General features: G+C 40.5%; 1 protein-coding gene across 3 annotated transcripts in view; it reads left to right on the top strand.

The window, feature by feature from the left end:
* The window catches only part of LOC129361310 (radixin), a 37,209-nt gene that overhangs the window by 3,900 nt on the left and 17,518 nt on the right, over positions 1-15,791 (top strand). For all 3 annotated transcript variants that reach the window (XM_055032080.1, XM_055032079.1, XM_055032082.1), the window contains one exon: positions 5,839-5,936. In XM_055032080.1, coding sequence (XP_054888055.1) covers positions 5,925-5,936 — 12 coding nt within the window. In that variant the 5' untranslated portion in view covers positions 5,839-5,924. The remainder of the gene's footprint in view (positions 1-5,838; positions 5,937-15,791) is intronic.

The raw sequence follows: 15,791 nt of genomic DNA on the forward strand, positions 1-15,791 counted from the left end.
AGGGCCTCGCTCTACTCCTTCTTTTCTCGACTAAATGCCCTGCATCATCTCCTCTAAACAACATGTCGTCGTTGCTTGATCCCAATCTTGGCATTGCAGAATCTACTCTCGAGCGACGTTCATGATTTGACAATGTGAGTAACAACGCGATTAGAGTTTCGCATTAGTCATATTACACGAGGACATTCAGATCGCAGTTTCTTAAAACTTGAGATGGTTCTGTGAGAGAAGAGAGGGAGCAGAGGAGAGGAGCCTGCATGAAGTGTAAAATGTTGCAGTGTTCGCTTTTAGAAAACAGGATGAAAGGGTGTAGTGTGCTCAGGGCGCAGAGTTTCTTTCTACATGAATGGTAACCTGGAAGCTCGATCTACTGGGAATAACCTTCTGGCTTCACTGAATGAGCAAACACACACACACACACGCACACACACACACACACCCTGAGGGCTTGTATGTCCAGGTTTGTAAGAAGGTGCACTAACACAAGGACCAAGTCTGCTCTCTCTAACTTTGTCATTAGTGACCTAATGTGTGTGGTTGTCGATGGATGTTTACTTTTTTTCTCTGCAAATTGGACTAATTCTGATAGTTTTCCTGAAGATGCATAGAAGCTAAATATTATAGTTAATCTAGTAATTTATTTTTCTAGATTTTTTTTCTACTCTGTCTTGGCTCACCAGATCTCTGTGTCTTGGTTTGCATTAGAATAAGTTTGAATTCTTTCACCTTTCTGTTCCCTCCTGGCTGCAGGTATATGGGTCAAGTAAAGCTTTGAATACTTATGGCCTCCCCCACATGGTCTCTTTCGTTCGGGTAATCCATTCATTCCTCTTCCTTTCTTTCTCTCTTTGGTAACTGATGAGATGAAATAAGTAGGAAAAGGAGCATTTTGGTTATGCACTCGTAGCTGTCACACCGGCCGTTTTCAAGAAGTGTACTTTGGATTTAAGCCATTTCTTAAAGGACTTGGGGAAATATTTCACTTCCTCTGCATACAGTTGCTTTGTGTAGCTAAATGGAGATGGTCAAAATGTTTGCATTTTTATTTCCAGACACGAGTCATATTGTGCAGCTTTTAGGACTTAATAAAACATATAATTTGAATGATACAAGGCTGTAAAGTTTTTAAAAGATGACCTGCTTGATGGTACAAGGTAGAGACACACTGAGAAAGGATTTGAGATCACCTCCTGATCCACGGATCTTGTATGTTTCTGACCTACAGTCAAAAATATCCTTTTAGTAGATTTCAAATTCTTCTTAATTTGCCTCCTTGCCATTAATGGTAATAAGTTGTTTATGTTTGGAGAATAATGTTTTTAGCTATTTTTGGGGCTGAAAAAACCCCCATTCCATTTATTTTAAATGATCTCATTTGGAAACCATGTCTTTACAATACATATTCATCGTGTGTATTCCCCAGGGCGTGCAGGCCTTTCCTCGCCTTTCCACAAGGAAACTTCATTTCTAAAGGCATCATGTTCAAGGACAGACAAAGACTCAAAGTTTCAAACGGCAACAATGTTATCTGCAGAGATCAGCAGAGTGTCAAGTTGCACTTGGCCTGAATGACTTCAGGAAGACGTGTATTTGCAATACCTTTATGACTATTGTCCTTGTGGGTTTCAGCTATTGACGGACGACTGTGGGGTCCACTGTGTTGGGATTACAGTTTATAGTGTGATACATTAGGCATCTCATTGCCAGTTTGACGAAACATCCGCAAAACTGATACAACTCGAAGGTTCAGTTTCCTACCTGAACGAAATGACCAAAACTTAAAAAACAAAAATGGTGAAGGAATCAGACGACCTTGCGCTCTCTGTATCCGCCTGACGAGCTGTCATAGAAAATATGTTTTCTAATAGCTTCTTGCACATCCCTGCTTCCTCTGACTTCATTTTAAACATCTCTGGTTCTAAACACAAGCATCCTTTGAAGCTCTTTGATACCATCATCAGTGACTTCCTCTCTGAAGAGTGTTGTCAGCGTAACCTGGAATCTCTCGTGTATGCAATCAGAAAATCCTCCATGAGTTCTTGGTGAATATATTGCAAACACATTTATGCCAAATTCATCAAAATGTTTCTTTCAGCTTCTGACCAGAACAATGTGCTAGTCATGGTGGAAGCCCGTCAAGGCTGCATTGTCCCAAAACGATGGAAAGATGGCATTAATGAAAACACCTCAGTGGTAGAGATAAATAATAGTTGATTGATCGGTGGAAGGAAGAAACAATGCCCAACACATTACAGCTGTGCTCCAAAGCTCATTATTTCCACAAGCTTACACTGCAGATTGTCCATTAGCTCATGACAGAATAATTGATGGGAAGAGCACACGGTAGTTTAAGTGAACAAGTTCTACTGTATGCACCGCAAAATCAGATACAGATAGCTAATTTATTTCAATATTCTTTCTCCTTTTTGGCTTGCAATACTTGCAGCAACTAAAATGATTAGTTAAGGCCCTGGTGTGGAACATCTGGAATATTCTCCTGCAGCATCACAGGGACTACGACTGTCTCTGCAGTCAGTTTGACTGCTGCTTAACGAGTTTAGCTTATGGCCGTTAATACCGTTGTAAATGACTGAGACCAGGCCAAACCCAGTCCGCAAGGGCCTGGGGGGTTTGGACGTCCGTTTGGCAGAAGTTATCGAACATGATGTAGAGAGCTTATTCATAAGGTTCATGATGGTAAAAGTTTGTTAGCTTAAAGAATATTTAGTGCTTTTCAAATATGTGCAAAACCTGGAGCAGAATCAGGAAAACATTCAGGACAGTTGAGGGAAATGCAAAGCAACATTGAAAGCAGTGGATTTTCTGATGAGGTTAACATCAAGTTAAAGGTCTGTTTGACAGGCAGGTATGGCATAAATCTGGAAAATGCAAATATTTTTGCATTTTGCAAAATGAATAGAAGCAATAATATCCATGCTCCACCTAAATGGCCGCAAAACGATTAATCGCAATGAATCTGTTATTGGAATAATTTACTTTATTTACTTTATTCAACAGACTCATGGTCCACAAGACCGCCAACTGATCTGTTAATTGATCAGTTGTCAATTGGGACAAATACTCAGAGCAGCAATTAAGCCAAAACTGTACAAAAATATTTACATTTTGCATTTAAGATTAAATAACATCATGAAAATATGTTGTACTCAGAACTCAAGTAGTGGCTTTTTCACATAGTTCAAATTACTGTAATAAATAAATAAATAAATAGAATAAAATAAAGACTCTCCTGTTTAAAACCTTTTTGCTAACAAATAGTCCAGCATAGGACTGAACTTTTCATATGTTGATATTAGAAGTATTTATCCTTTGCAACAAACCTTCAAGCCAAAGGAATGCTAAGCTAATGCTAATATTACTTTTCTAATTTAAAAAGGACATTTTAGCTTTTTATGTATTTCTAACATTGTATAAAAAGGTTTAAATGTGCAGAATGCGCTAATCTTTTTTTTTCTCCGATTAAACAAAGGCTAAGATAAATTGGTGGCAGTTCTTCACTTAAAGTTTGCTTGAGAAGTGGGAAAACAAAACTTTTTCAAGTTTTACAGAATTTAGAAGTGATTGAAATCAAATATTTCCACTACTGAGCATCTGCTGCCCAACCAGCTGCCTTCAGAAGACGTCTAGTCAGTAAATGGAGTCCATCTGTGTCTAAATTAATACCAATAACAATCCCAGCTGTGCTGCGAAGGCCTTAGGGGGTTTCTCAGGGTGCATTAGAGAACAAACAGCATCATCAGCCAAAACACTCGTGGGAAATGGAAGATCTGCAGAGACTGAAAGCTCAGGTGGGAGAATCAGGACAACTGAACACTCTACAAATCCAGCGCGGAAATTTGTGGCAGGATGAGAAAATGTATTTTGTTGTGATGTGCCAACCTGAGGGATTTTTGCAGAGGTCAGACTCTTATTGTGTAGAAAACCTTCACAATTGTGTTGGATTATTGCATAAAATTAAGCTTGTCGCAATAATCAACGAATCGAAAGTGAGCTCATATTTTTTGAAGGGCAATTTTGTTGCAAGTGATTTTTTTATTTATTTTTTATTACTATTTCCGTTTATTGTTTTTGGTTGTTGTGTTTTATTTTGGTTCTTCCAACTCCGGTGTGGAGTTTTCTTTCCAAATTTAAAGTTTGTTGGTCTTGAGAGAGAAAACTTGCATTATCACACCATTATCAAGATGCAAACTGCAAATGGTCTCAGAACAACATCATTATAATTTATCACAAAATAATTGCTGGGACAATTTATGGTTGCATTGCTACAAAGTGTGAAAGGGTTGAAGGAGGACGACGGATTTTTCACAGAGCAGCATTTGTTTGACATCATTGCAGAGTTTCCTGCCGTCTCTGATGTTAAACTGTTCAAGCTCGTCTCCAGGCTGTATCCTGCGACTGTCCTCGAAGCTTTCACTGAGCCTGGTTTAATTCTCCGCGCTGACACTTGAGAGACGTCTATTTCTGGCCCAGCACATCACAGAGATCTGGCACCTTTGGGACACTTACCAACTCATCTCTTTATTTTACATTCCCACCATCTTGAGTGTCTCGAAGGTCGAGACAAAACTGTACTCGAAGGGAAAATCGGAGCAGAGAAGCAGAAGTTTTTCTTTCTCCCCGTGTTGCTGTGTGCTTTTTGTTGCCACAGGTGAGGATTTTGCTCAGCTGCCACTTGGCCACTTTTCTCCTGGTTTTTTTTTCCGTTGACCATTATCACAACTTTTTAGTGGCCGTGCGTCTCCGTGGCGTTCTCTGTTTGGACGTTTCCTGCTGCAGCCAGGGTAGTGGAGCTAGAGCAGCATCTGTGTGTTACGTGGATATGCTGCGAAATCTGCAGACACACACACAAAAAAAAGGCAGGTTTTGAACATCCGGGGAAATCTGACCAATTTTTGATTTTAAAAATTTCAATTAAGCAAGAAAAGTTCAGGTATATATATTTTTTAAAAGTTTGCTAAATATTTAATTTCAAGCAGTTACACGTGACCTTATAAGATCATCAAACACACACACACTTAATCCATAGGCTTAAATATGATATTGACCTTCACTTTCCAGCTCAAACTACTTTAGCTCTTCTCAGAAGGGTTTCCACAAAGTTTTTAAGGCTTTTCATAGAATTTTTGGCCATTCTCCATTTGGTCAAAAATGATGTATCATCTGAAATGGGGCTGAATGTTATTAAAGCACACAACACTTGTAGTAAAGAAACGACTTCTTTTGTGATTTCCACGCATTTGGAGTCATTGGAAAGCTTAGAATCCAAACTTTCAGAATCTGAATGACTCAGAACGCCCCAAGTTGACGTGTTCATGGTTTTGTGGTATTTACAGAACGCCACCAGCCTTCTCGAACAACATGTTGTCATATCGGGTCGTAAGACGTCGTGTTATTGTGGAGCGATTTCATGTTTGGTGATAAGTGGTGCTCAGTCATTCGATGCTACGTTTCATGAAGCTCCGTCCGGTACGGTTGATGCAAGGCCACGGAAACCCGTCCCGTTACGCTCCGTACAAGCTGTCCTCTCTACTCTGCTCACCTCAGCATCTGCTGACTGCTCTGGGATTTTGCGTGGCCTACCTCTTCACAACTCAGCTGCTGCTGTTCCCACTGGCCTCCACTAATATCTCCAACCGTTTTTTGTTAGGCGATTCAATGCATCACTGAGTCATTGCTGGAGGAATCATATCTGCTGGACCAGCAGGCTTTCAGTAAACAAGCAGGAAAAATCCTAAAAATAGACCTAATCAGAAGAAATGTAAATTAATTGATTCATTAGATTGTTTCTAAACATCTCTGGGTTTTTATTTGTTTTAGGCGGCGGTGCCCCAGAGTGCATCAGGAAGACGGAGGACGACTTCTTTCAGTTTCATCAGCAACGGGGAACGGGAGGAGAGAGAAAGATGCCCAAACCGGTTAGTACCCGATGTGCTGGCATTACAGCGCAGATTAATTGGTGTTTCACAGTTTGTCCTGTTCTCTGCCGACATGCAAAGTGCTGCTTGTGGTGCATGTTTAGCCCACCTCCACACATTGTGCTATATTAAGTCTTCTCAGGAAGGAAGTTGTTCTTCTTCGATTCCTACTAATTACAGGGAGGTTGTTCTGCCATGTGCCGCAAAAACACAGAATCACAAACCTAACTTAAGACGCTTTTTAGCAAGATATAGGAGTTTGTTTTAAGACACTAATTCCTCCAATATTGATGAACAATTCTTAGTTCCACTGGAAGGTTTTTTCATTTATAACAAAAAGGTTTTCTATGTTACAAGTGAAATAATCTGATGGTGGAACTAGTATTGTTCATCAATAGTAAGTAATTATTGACATATATCAATAAGTCAGTTACTAAAAGTAACTGAGAAATTACTTTTTAGTTTTGTCTTATTTTAAGTGTACTAAGACATCTGTGCTAGAAACTAGAACAAAAGATTTATTTTTTTGCAGTGCAGTCCTAGTCTTTAGCTTTTCATCTGTGGTCCAGAGACGTTCCAGAGCTGATATGAGGGAGGGGAGGTAACTATTGATATTTGGGATGTTTTAAAGAAGAAATCTACCATCTGTGAATTCCTGATTGCTTTCTACATCGTGAATGGAAAGCAAAGAGGAACTATCGGTACATGCAAGCTTTGCAATTCCACTTTTCAACAACAACAAAAAGCCTTGTAGGAGTGAAATTTATTGAAACGCACATTTTTAGACCTGCTTTTATGAGCTGCGTGCCGAAGATGCTCTCTTGTTTATTCCTGATCCCACATGAAGCTGTGGGGTAATTGAGACTTCTAGTTTATCTCCATTCATAACAACCATGCAGCTTTTAGTTTCATGCTGGTCTGAGCCTTTCCAGCAGGCGGGCACAAAATGTAACATGAGAGCACATCGTTTTGGGAAAACACACAGATTCACTGAGAAGTACGACAGTCGGACACTTTGTTTCTAAAGATTTTCACAAAGAGGCTTTCTCAGCTCTATTTTTACATTGAGGCACACAGGAAGCTTTCATGTTGCTGCGACAGAGCTGGATCAGCTAGGAGCTAAAGTAGGCGATACGGACTTAAAGGTTTCATCACGATGTTTTGTAATATTGTTGTGATAAAAGTGAGATGTTTGCTGTCCCAGAAATTGCAGCCCAAATTCTGCTCTTGTAAAACATTGTGGTGCACCCCTTTTTTTTTTTGAGTCCCAAAACGTGCGCATATCACCTGCACTTAATCATTTTTGCAAACTTACTAATATTTGTTGATGCTTGCTCTCGTTGAAAAAGCATTTGAGAAAACTGTAAAACTAACAATCCTGTTTCCCGACAATATGGACAATTTTATGGGGTTAAAACATCAATAATTGGACTTTGCGACAACGATAAATTAAAACTCTTGTTGCGATATATGTATCACGATAGATGACACAATAAATGTCCATCCCTGAACTAAAGAAATATTGAAACCCCAGCGGTATTTCTACTAGGGTACAAATTAATCGGTTGGCATTTTTATGTCTTTCATGCGAGACTCATTTCAAAGATAAATGTATTTTCCATTCTCCTTTCTCTCATGCAGAACAGCCTTTCTAACAGAAGATATCGACTAGACATCAGTGAAAACTGTGATCGTTGTTTATGGCTTGTTCTGACTTTTTATTTATCCTCTCGCTACATGCTGGCTCCTCATGTAGTTACAGAGTCTGTGAGTGATTGTTAGGTGAGCGGCTCATTAATCTTGGTAATGGGGAATTTGGCCAGGAACAGTTTCTGCACAGAGTCCAGTGATATGTGATCAAGATGGAACAAAGCAGCAGGGAATCAAAGGTGAAGCGTTATTCAAAATCGATACATTTGTCATTCAAAATGGGGTTTTTGCTACTTTCAATGCTCATTTTAAAATGTAGTGTTAACTGGAGTTTCTGTGGGATGTTCTTAGGCCTGGTTTTCAGTGAAACTGAAAAATTTTTTGTTGCCGCTCGTTTGCACGTCTCCAGTAATCAGAGACTTTATTTTTAAACCAGTGAAACTTTGCTGTGAAGTTCTCCACAGGCCTGGAAAAGCACATGTGCAGTGCATGTGCAGCACATGTACAGCGTGAGGTGGAGGGTTAAAGCACATCTACGTTTTGACGACATGCCAAATTGCAGTGCCACACAGTGGCCTGGCATGACAACTGCAGCTGATTTATTGTTTTGTCTTAACAGCGACAGAGAAATGCTCACTAGCAACAACACCTTAATATTCTGCTCCACGTGTATAAAACTAGTTTTTAAAGATGAGAGACCAAAAGCACACTGTGCTCTCCAATAACCTCATGTCTTGTCTCCGTTGAAAATGTTTTGACACAGAACCAACTTGCCAAACAGCCAGAACGTGCAGCGTGAACGTAACCCAAGCGGCACCGGTGCGTCTGTTATTTTGCACCGTGGTGGATTTCATGGGAGGCGATCGCCTGCTTTCTCTTCCAATGATTGTTTCGTGGAGATCCTGGAAACGACAGCGGGACTGACGAGGCTTAAAAGCGCCGAGAGCGAAAGAGAAAGTTGAAACGAAGAGCTCAGGCTTAGATCATCTAAACATAGAAAATAAAAGTGCACAAAGGGTAAAAGAGGATTTGGGAAGGACTGAGTGACAAGCACTTTGTCTGTAGCCAGTCCAGAAAAACGATACCCCTGCTGCCCTCGGGGGGGAAACCCCACTCCGGTTACATTAAGCCGCCCTTTGACATTAAACTTTACAGCAGGAAAGTAAACTCATCAGCTGCTTTTACTGTTTCATTAATGAATCTTGTTTGGTTTTTTTAGACGTCACTCTGCTCTTGCATTGTAATCAAGAACCAACTTTCCTCCATAAACTTATAGAGGACGAACGGCAAATAAGAGCTGCAGCAATTGTTGTTTTTTTATTTTATTGAGTTCTATAAAAACCTTCTGCCTGCCACATAAAACCACTAAAAAAAGAAAGTACTGGCGGGCAAGCCTTTAAAATTGAATTTGCTCTGCACCTTCACCTGCCCTGAAGCTGCGTTTTAATGGTGCTCTTGTGTGCCGCGCTCACCTCTTTCATGAGTGGGGGGTTGCACAAACCCGGTTTTATGTAAGTAACCAGGAAAGGCCTGTTTTTACAAAGAAGCGGCAATTAAATTGAATGAAGAGGACTCGGCTTAAAGTCTTTTACCTTGCATCACATTGTTGCCCCGCTTCTGTCGGTGGCTAAAAATAAACAGACGAGGCTGACGTGAGAGTAGAAGACTGACCAGTTTTTAGACAAAAAACACCCATTTATTTCAGGAAACCTTGATGAAGCCACTTGAGTCTTTTAAGCTGATTTTTTTCCTTCAACTTTTATGTTATACACGGCAGAAAACACCAGATTTTACAAAGTATTTTTGGTCTGGATTCTACCGCAAACATCTTGAAATATGAGAAAACTAACTTACAAATACATTTTCAGCAAGACATAGACTTGTTTTAAGTCAATAGTTCCTTAACTTAGATTTCAAAAAGTACTTGCTCCTCTGTCAAAGTTTGTCGCTTGTAATACGGGGAAAAAATTGTTGATACAAGTTAAATAATTGTAATAGTTTTAAGTCGCTCATCTCTTAATATTGATTTTAAAAAGTCTTACTTCCATTGCCATTCACTTGTATCGACATTTTCCCCATACTTTGTGCCTCATGAATTATGTTTAATTCAAACCTAGAATTAAAGGCCACCATTTGCATTGTTGTTGCTCTTATGAGCATCTGACTTTGTCTTTTCAGAGCCAATTTTCTGTATTAAAAATGACTTTAGACCAGATAATAAAGTCATCTGGGTCCTGCAGCAGATCAACCATTCCTGTGTTTGCGTGGTTTAAGTGTATTTGCATATTTTCTATTTATTTATTTATTTATTGTGTTGACAATCAATACAAACGTTTTCATGCAATCTGGATGACTAAAGATCTGCGTTGTGGTTGTGTGTTTATGCTAATAGCATTTATTTGACATCTTGAGTGCCTTAATTTATGCGTGTTTTGTCCAGCTTTTCTTTTGGTTGTTTTACAAGACCTTTTAAAGGCGGGTGTGAGAGGTGATGAGACTTTGTGCATTATTAATTTTATTGCTGCGTTACGCACATGCTGCCTCTGCTAGCGATGCTGTCCCCGAGAGCCAGGGCTTTGTGGAAGTGAGAGTCGGAGGGTGGGGGAGGTTTGCAGCCCTGGGGCTTTGCTGGAGGGTTTAAATATTTCAGAGGTCCATTTTCATCAATATAATAGGAATTATCCAAGTCACTAAATCCAGGGAGGGTGTGAAATTCACTGGGAAGCTTACCCGCTTTTCTAAATATCACTACACTCTCTTGTGGAATGTTTTATAGCAGCCCAATAAATTCCTCTAACGGAGTATCAGAACCTCGGCCTTTGAGATGACTTAGCTGGTTCTGTTGTGCTGCTTCACTCCATCTGACTCCAGACAGAGTCTTTGTCGAGTTTTGTGCCAACTTGAGGAGCATAAAATGACCTGCGATTTTAATTTTAACTGGAAAAATTCTTCACAATTTAAAAAAAAAATTTTAAGCTACATTTGAGGATGTTGACAACATTAATAAATTAACAAATATTTGAGTTGGCCAGTTGTAGCCGCAATGCAGTTTCACTTCTTCAGTGTTGCGTTAGATTGTAGTACTTTTATAAATGGAGGCAAGCTTCTCTATCAACAACATGACCTGCAGTCAACAATCGAGAAAACCATTACAGACGACACATTTTGACGAATGCCACCATCAAACCCACGTCAAATACGTTTGTCAATTTTCCATTTATTATGGTTCAAAAGCAACCAGTTTGGTTTTTAGCTTTGATTTAAAGGAGCTCAGTGTTTCGGCAGTTTTACAGTTCTCTGGCAGTTTGTTCCAGATTTGTGGCGCATAGAAGCTGAATGTTACTTCTTCATGTTTGGTTCTGGGGATGCAGAACCAGAAGACCTGAAATGTCTGGAACGTTAATTCAACAACAGGTTTCTAATGTATTTTCGGTTCAAGCTGTTTAGTGATTTATAAACTTACAATATTTTAAAGTCTTTTCTCTGAGCTACAGGGAGCCAATGTGGGGAAACAAAAAAATATATCCTGACTTTGCAAAATGTGCCGACAAACAAGTGTTGGAAAAGCTAATTTTTACTTCTTTTTGTCTTTTCTTTCTACTGCCTGCTGGTCATAAAGACAACACAGTGTATACATATAAACCATGCTCTCTCCTTCTCATGTGAATTACATTCGGTTTTATTGCTATGGCAACTTGTGTTTAAAAAACCCCCATCCAATTGCAGTTTTATTGAATATCTTAGTTTGTCTGTTGATGTAAAGCTGGATGTTGCTGACTTCTTTCTCCTTTTTTCAATAATTCCTTTTTATTTTTTACAAAGCTTCCAACTCTCTCTGACGTTTTGCATTTGCGTCTGGTAACGTCTGTTCAACAGACTGAACATCCTGTTGGCACTTAAAGTATTAAAGTAGCACAAATCGATGCCCTTTATCGGCAGCAGTTATATGTTTAGATATGATAGTTTACATCTTGCGCTATATATTCAAATGCTTTTTGGAGCAGAAGTTTAATTGGAGGGTAAATGTAGTCAAAATTTTTATTTTATTTAATTCAGTGTTCAAAACAAATGCATTCTCGTCCCACATTTCTGGGAGAAAAGAAATACCAGCATCGATTATGTTCTCATCACTTTTGATTTCTGCATAAAATGTGTTTTCTGCCCGTCCAGAACCGCCCACACAGCAGAGCCGTTTGCAAATTCTTTAAAATTCTTCAACTCCAGGATCGACCGATGGACCTGGCATGTTGATGGATCAGTCTCATCTCCATACATTTGTGATACTTCCTGAATCGTTCAACTTACAAACTATTGTTTGTGCACGGTTAAAGCCTCCTTCAGCACAACAAATAATATAAAACCAGGAGTTAATTAGAAAGTGGGAGTGGAAAGGTGAAATTCAAGTGTGGAAGCGTAAATAAGGGATCAAGGTGTAAAAAGCAAACATCATTGTGGAAGTGAAAATGAAAAGCCGCTAACAGACGAGGTCAAGACGACGACATGACCTGGTTTGGTCTTAAATCCTGCATAAAGCAGCTCAGCAGCTTTTAATCATGTCTTCTCTCATTCAGTCTCAAACACAGTCAACAGGTGGGCCGTGGCGCGTGGGCGGCCTCCGCCTGTACACACTGGCCTGGTATTTAGCTGTCACTACTTGTACATAACGCAGAGTTACTCAAGGACGGTGGCAAACACAGACGGCTACAAACGCACGGCCCGCTTTGTTCCGTGGCGTTAACCAGCTGCAATCTTAAACGGCAAACTGAAGGCGGGAACAATCGGTGACGACAGGCCTCCCCGCTGGGTCGCTTGGCGCTGGCGGGTTCTGAAGGACGGAGAAATTGCTCTTGATCAAACGCCCTCTCCTTACCCCCCGCCCAAAAAAGACCTCCAGCTGCTGCCTCGGATGTACAATCTGTGGCTGAATAGAAGCGCGGTCAGAACGATTTTTGTTTCCTCGTTGCAGATTCACATGTTGATTTAACTGGAAGTATCACAAGTCATATATAGACCTGGAAGACGAGAGAGAAACGGACCTTCAGTACTGTTTATGCTTTTCTTTTTGATCAGGCCACCAGGCTTTTCTTCTGCCCCCTCCAGGCTAACATTGATTATTTATTTAAGTCTTTTTAAAATGTTTGCATTTTTTAAGACTTCATAGTTGGTGTTAATCTTCCAATCTTCCAGGAACACATAACTATCAAGTGATATTTTAAATTTTCCTGTCAACTTTAAACATTTTTAACTCAAAAATATGACGGGCTGCTGGTTGAATTTCTGCTCTGGCAACCAACCACTGGGCTTAGCATGTTGTAGTAAATACTTTAATTATTTTAAACTGCTGATAGTTTAAAATGCCTCAGATTTCTGATTTTGCTCCCAGTAGAGTAACTTCTGTTATTAGCTTTTGTTTTATGATCTTGTCACTTGTTGCATCTTCAGGGAGAGTCGAGTGCAAATCTCCTGGGAAGTGGGATGAGCACTTGTCAAAGCCCATCATATTGGGACATCCCTAATCAATAATAGTATCTCCTATGGGCCCAGACAGTCAGCCTGCTTGGTTTGGACGCTAACGGTCGCCTGCTAACGGTAGCGGTACAGTTTCAATCAGGAAACCACATGGCCCAGTCACTGCAGTCAATGGTTCCTCCTGGTGTTTTCTTGTGTTTTCCATCTGTTTAGCATCGCAACACTTGTGGCGTTTAGTAGTAACAGCTTATTCACCACATTTCTGTTCAGACCTGAATGGAGTGAAAGTGCTCTTGGTTCCCGAATGACTCAGTGGTGTTGATTATTTGCATATGAGCGGAGCGCTCTGGCTCTCATTGGATCTCTGTAGTAGATCCTTAATGGTGTAACACAGTTTACTGTCTCACTTTACAAACAATATCTGCAGATAGAAATTTCTTTCACATGTGCAACAGTTGTCCTTAACCAGTTTTGAGTTAGTTTTTCTTTAAGCGTCTCCTTCTACTTTTATAGCTTGAAACATATTTCAGTGTTTGCATCACTGGCCTTTGCTTCATTTGTACGAGGAGCCAAAATAAAAGAGGTTAAATCGATGGTTTTGGCCGATATCACAGGATTTAGAGATGGACAGAATATGTCCATCTCTGACACATGAGCAGGGAAGGTTTTATCAGTAGCAGTGACATTCTGGATTGCGGTCTGTGCGAAGGCTGAAACTACCGACTTTATCTGTCAACGTATTCGGTTATCAGGGAGAAGACGTTGCTCTGCTTCCTTATCTGTCTCACAAACTCGCTCACTTACTTGCATGCTAAAACATGCAAGTATGTGAGCCTTCCTGCAGTGGCAAATTTTTCTGGACGATAAATTGTCCCAGAACGAATTGTGACAAACGACAATATTGTTGTTTTGAGAGCATTTTCAATTAGCGTAGCAGTAATAATGGGAAGAAAATATCCTCAAAGATTCATGAACTTTCTATTCTAGTGAACATTTAAACACAGGAGCCAGAAGGCGTTTGAAATATCCAAAAACATAAAAACAACAGACACGACAAATAAAATGAATTATCAACAAAATTATCTTTAAAATAAGGGTCTAGTTGAGACCAAAGCACCAGACTGAAGACTTTTATCATTTTGTTTTTGGTAGAAAGAGAAAAACGTTAAATCAACCAAATTAAAATGGAGTTTTTAAAAATTTATCATGTGATTATATGAAATGTTTGTGACAGGCCTTTTTGTGGTGAAAGCATAAAGGAAACAGCTTCCCTCTCCCTTCTGCCGTTCTGTTGTTTACTGTTGACCCCATCGTGACCTTTTAAACTCGCATTGTTCAGCCTGAGCAGTCAATCCCCTGCAGAGTGTTAAAATCCCTCTCTACGAAGCCGCAAGGCTTTTTAGAAAATTACACTAAAATCAGGCCCAAGGACGTTGCTATGGAGACGTTATCAGTCAGGCTTCAGGAGCTCGGCGTTGCGGCTGACACACACACACACACACACACACACACACACACACACACACACACACACACACACACACACACACACACACACACACACACACACACACACACACACACACACACACACACACTGCTGCTGCCACCACCATATGCTTGCGTTCCCATACTTTCCTGACAGCTGCGGCACAAACACATCCTCGTACTCATCTAGGACTGAGTAGAAGCACACACACACACCTTCATCTTCTAGAGAAAATCATCCGTTGTGCCTCCTTTCCTTTGGTGAAAGCAGGAAGTGACGGAGTGTGTGTGTCCTCTGCAACAATTTCTGCTGCTTTGTTGGTGTGCACGTCGTATCTTTGTCAGGTCACTGCACGGACCGCGCTCCTTGTGTTTTCTGGCTGCCACTTAACCTGAGATTGATGTGGCGCATTCACCACAGCCGCTATCTGTCTCCGTCCGTCTCCCTCAACAGCAGAGCGCGCATAAACCCCGTCCTGCTATCTCGGTGGGGACGGAGAGGGGGGTGTTTCCATCGCGGAGTAAATAATACCTAGCCTCGAGCTCAGGCCAAAAATAATCCCAATGCAGAGCTGAAACGAAACCCAAAACTTTATCTTAACCCTAAAACCTAACTCTCTTTCAACACGCTGTGGTTTTTGTCCTTGGAAGTATTTGAATCTTCTTGTTTTTAGACTGTTTGCGTTAAATCAAGAGCACACTTGCACACTTCCTCAGCAGTTTTATGCCCACGGCTGCTGGATTCGTCTTTGCTGCTTTGCTCAGCTCCCTTGTGTCTCTCTGGGTCTTCTGCTCTGTGCCGGGGTTACTTGAGGACGGTTCTGATCAGCCGTGCTGCAGAGGTGGGCTCGCGTACTGCAGCACAGAAAAACATGGAACAGTCCGGCGTAATATGCAACGCTCAGATGAACACGTCAAGCGTGTGATTGCATATAAATTACAGAGCTCAGTTCAACAGAGAAATCCCACAACAGAGTTGTAATACTTTTCATAACTCAGCTTTTAACTGTCAGCAGATGCTGATTTGTGGCTCTTCCCACCTGACCATGCCTCCGCCTGTGAACATTTTTGTTGTTGCAGCTGTACTCTGCCTCACTGTTGCCAGTGTCAACAAAACCCTGCTTCATAAATAATTCAGAATGAGACATCTTTTTGGGTAAAAACTGGCTGAAATAGACAGAAATTCAAAACTGAAACCTGACCTGCTATAAAAATCCTGCTGCTGTTTATTTTATACACGCCAAGCTA

The sequence above is a fragment of the Poeciliopsis prolifica genome, unplaced genomic scaffold, assembly GCF_027474105.1.
Source record: "Poeciliopsis prolifica strain line A6 unplaced genomic scaffold, Auburn_PproV2 SCAFFOLD007, whole genome shotgun sequence".
In the NCBI taxonomy this organism is placed as follows: Eukaryota; Metazoa; Chordata; class Actinopteri; order Cyprinodontiformes; family Poeciliidae; genus Poeciliopsis; species Poeciliopsis prolifica.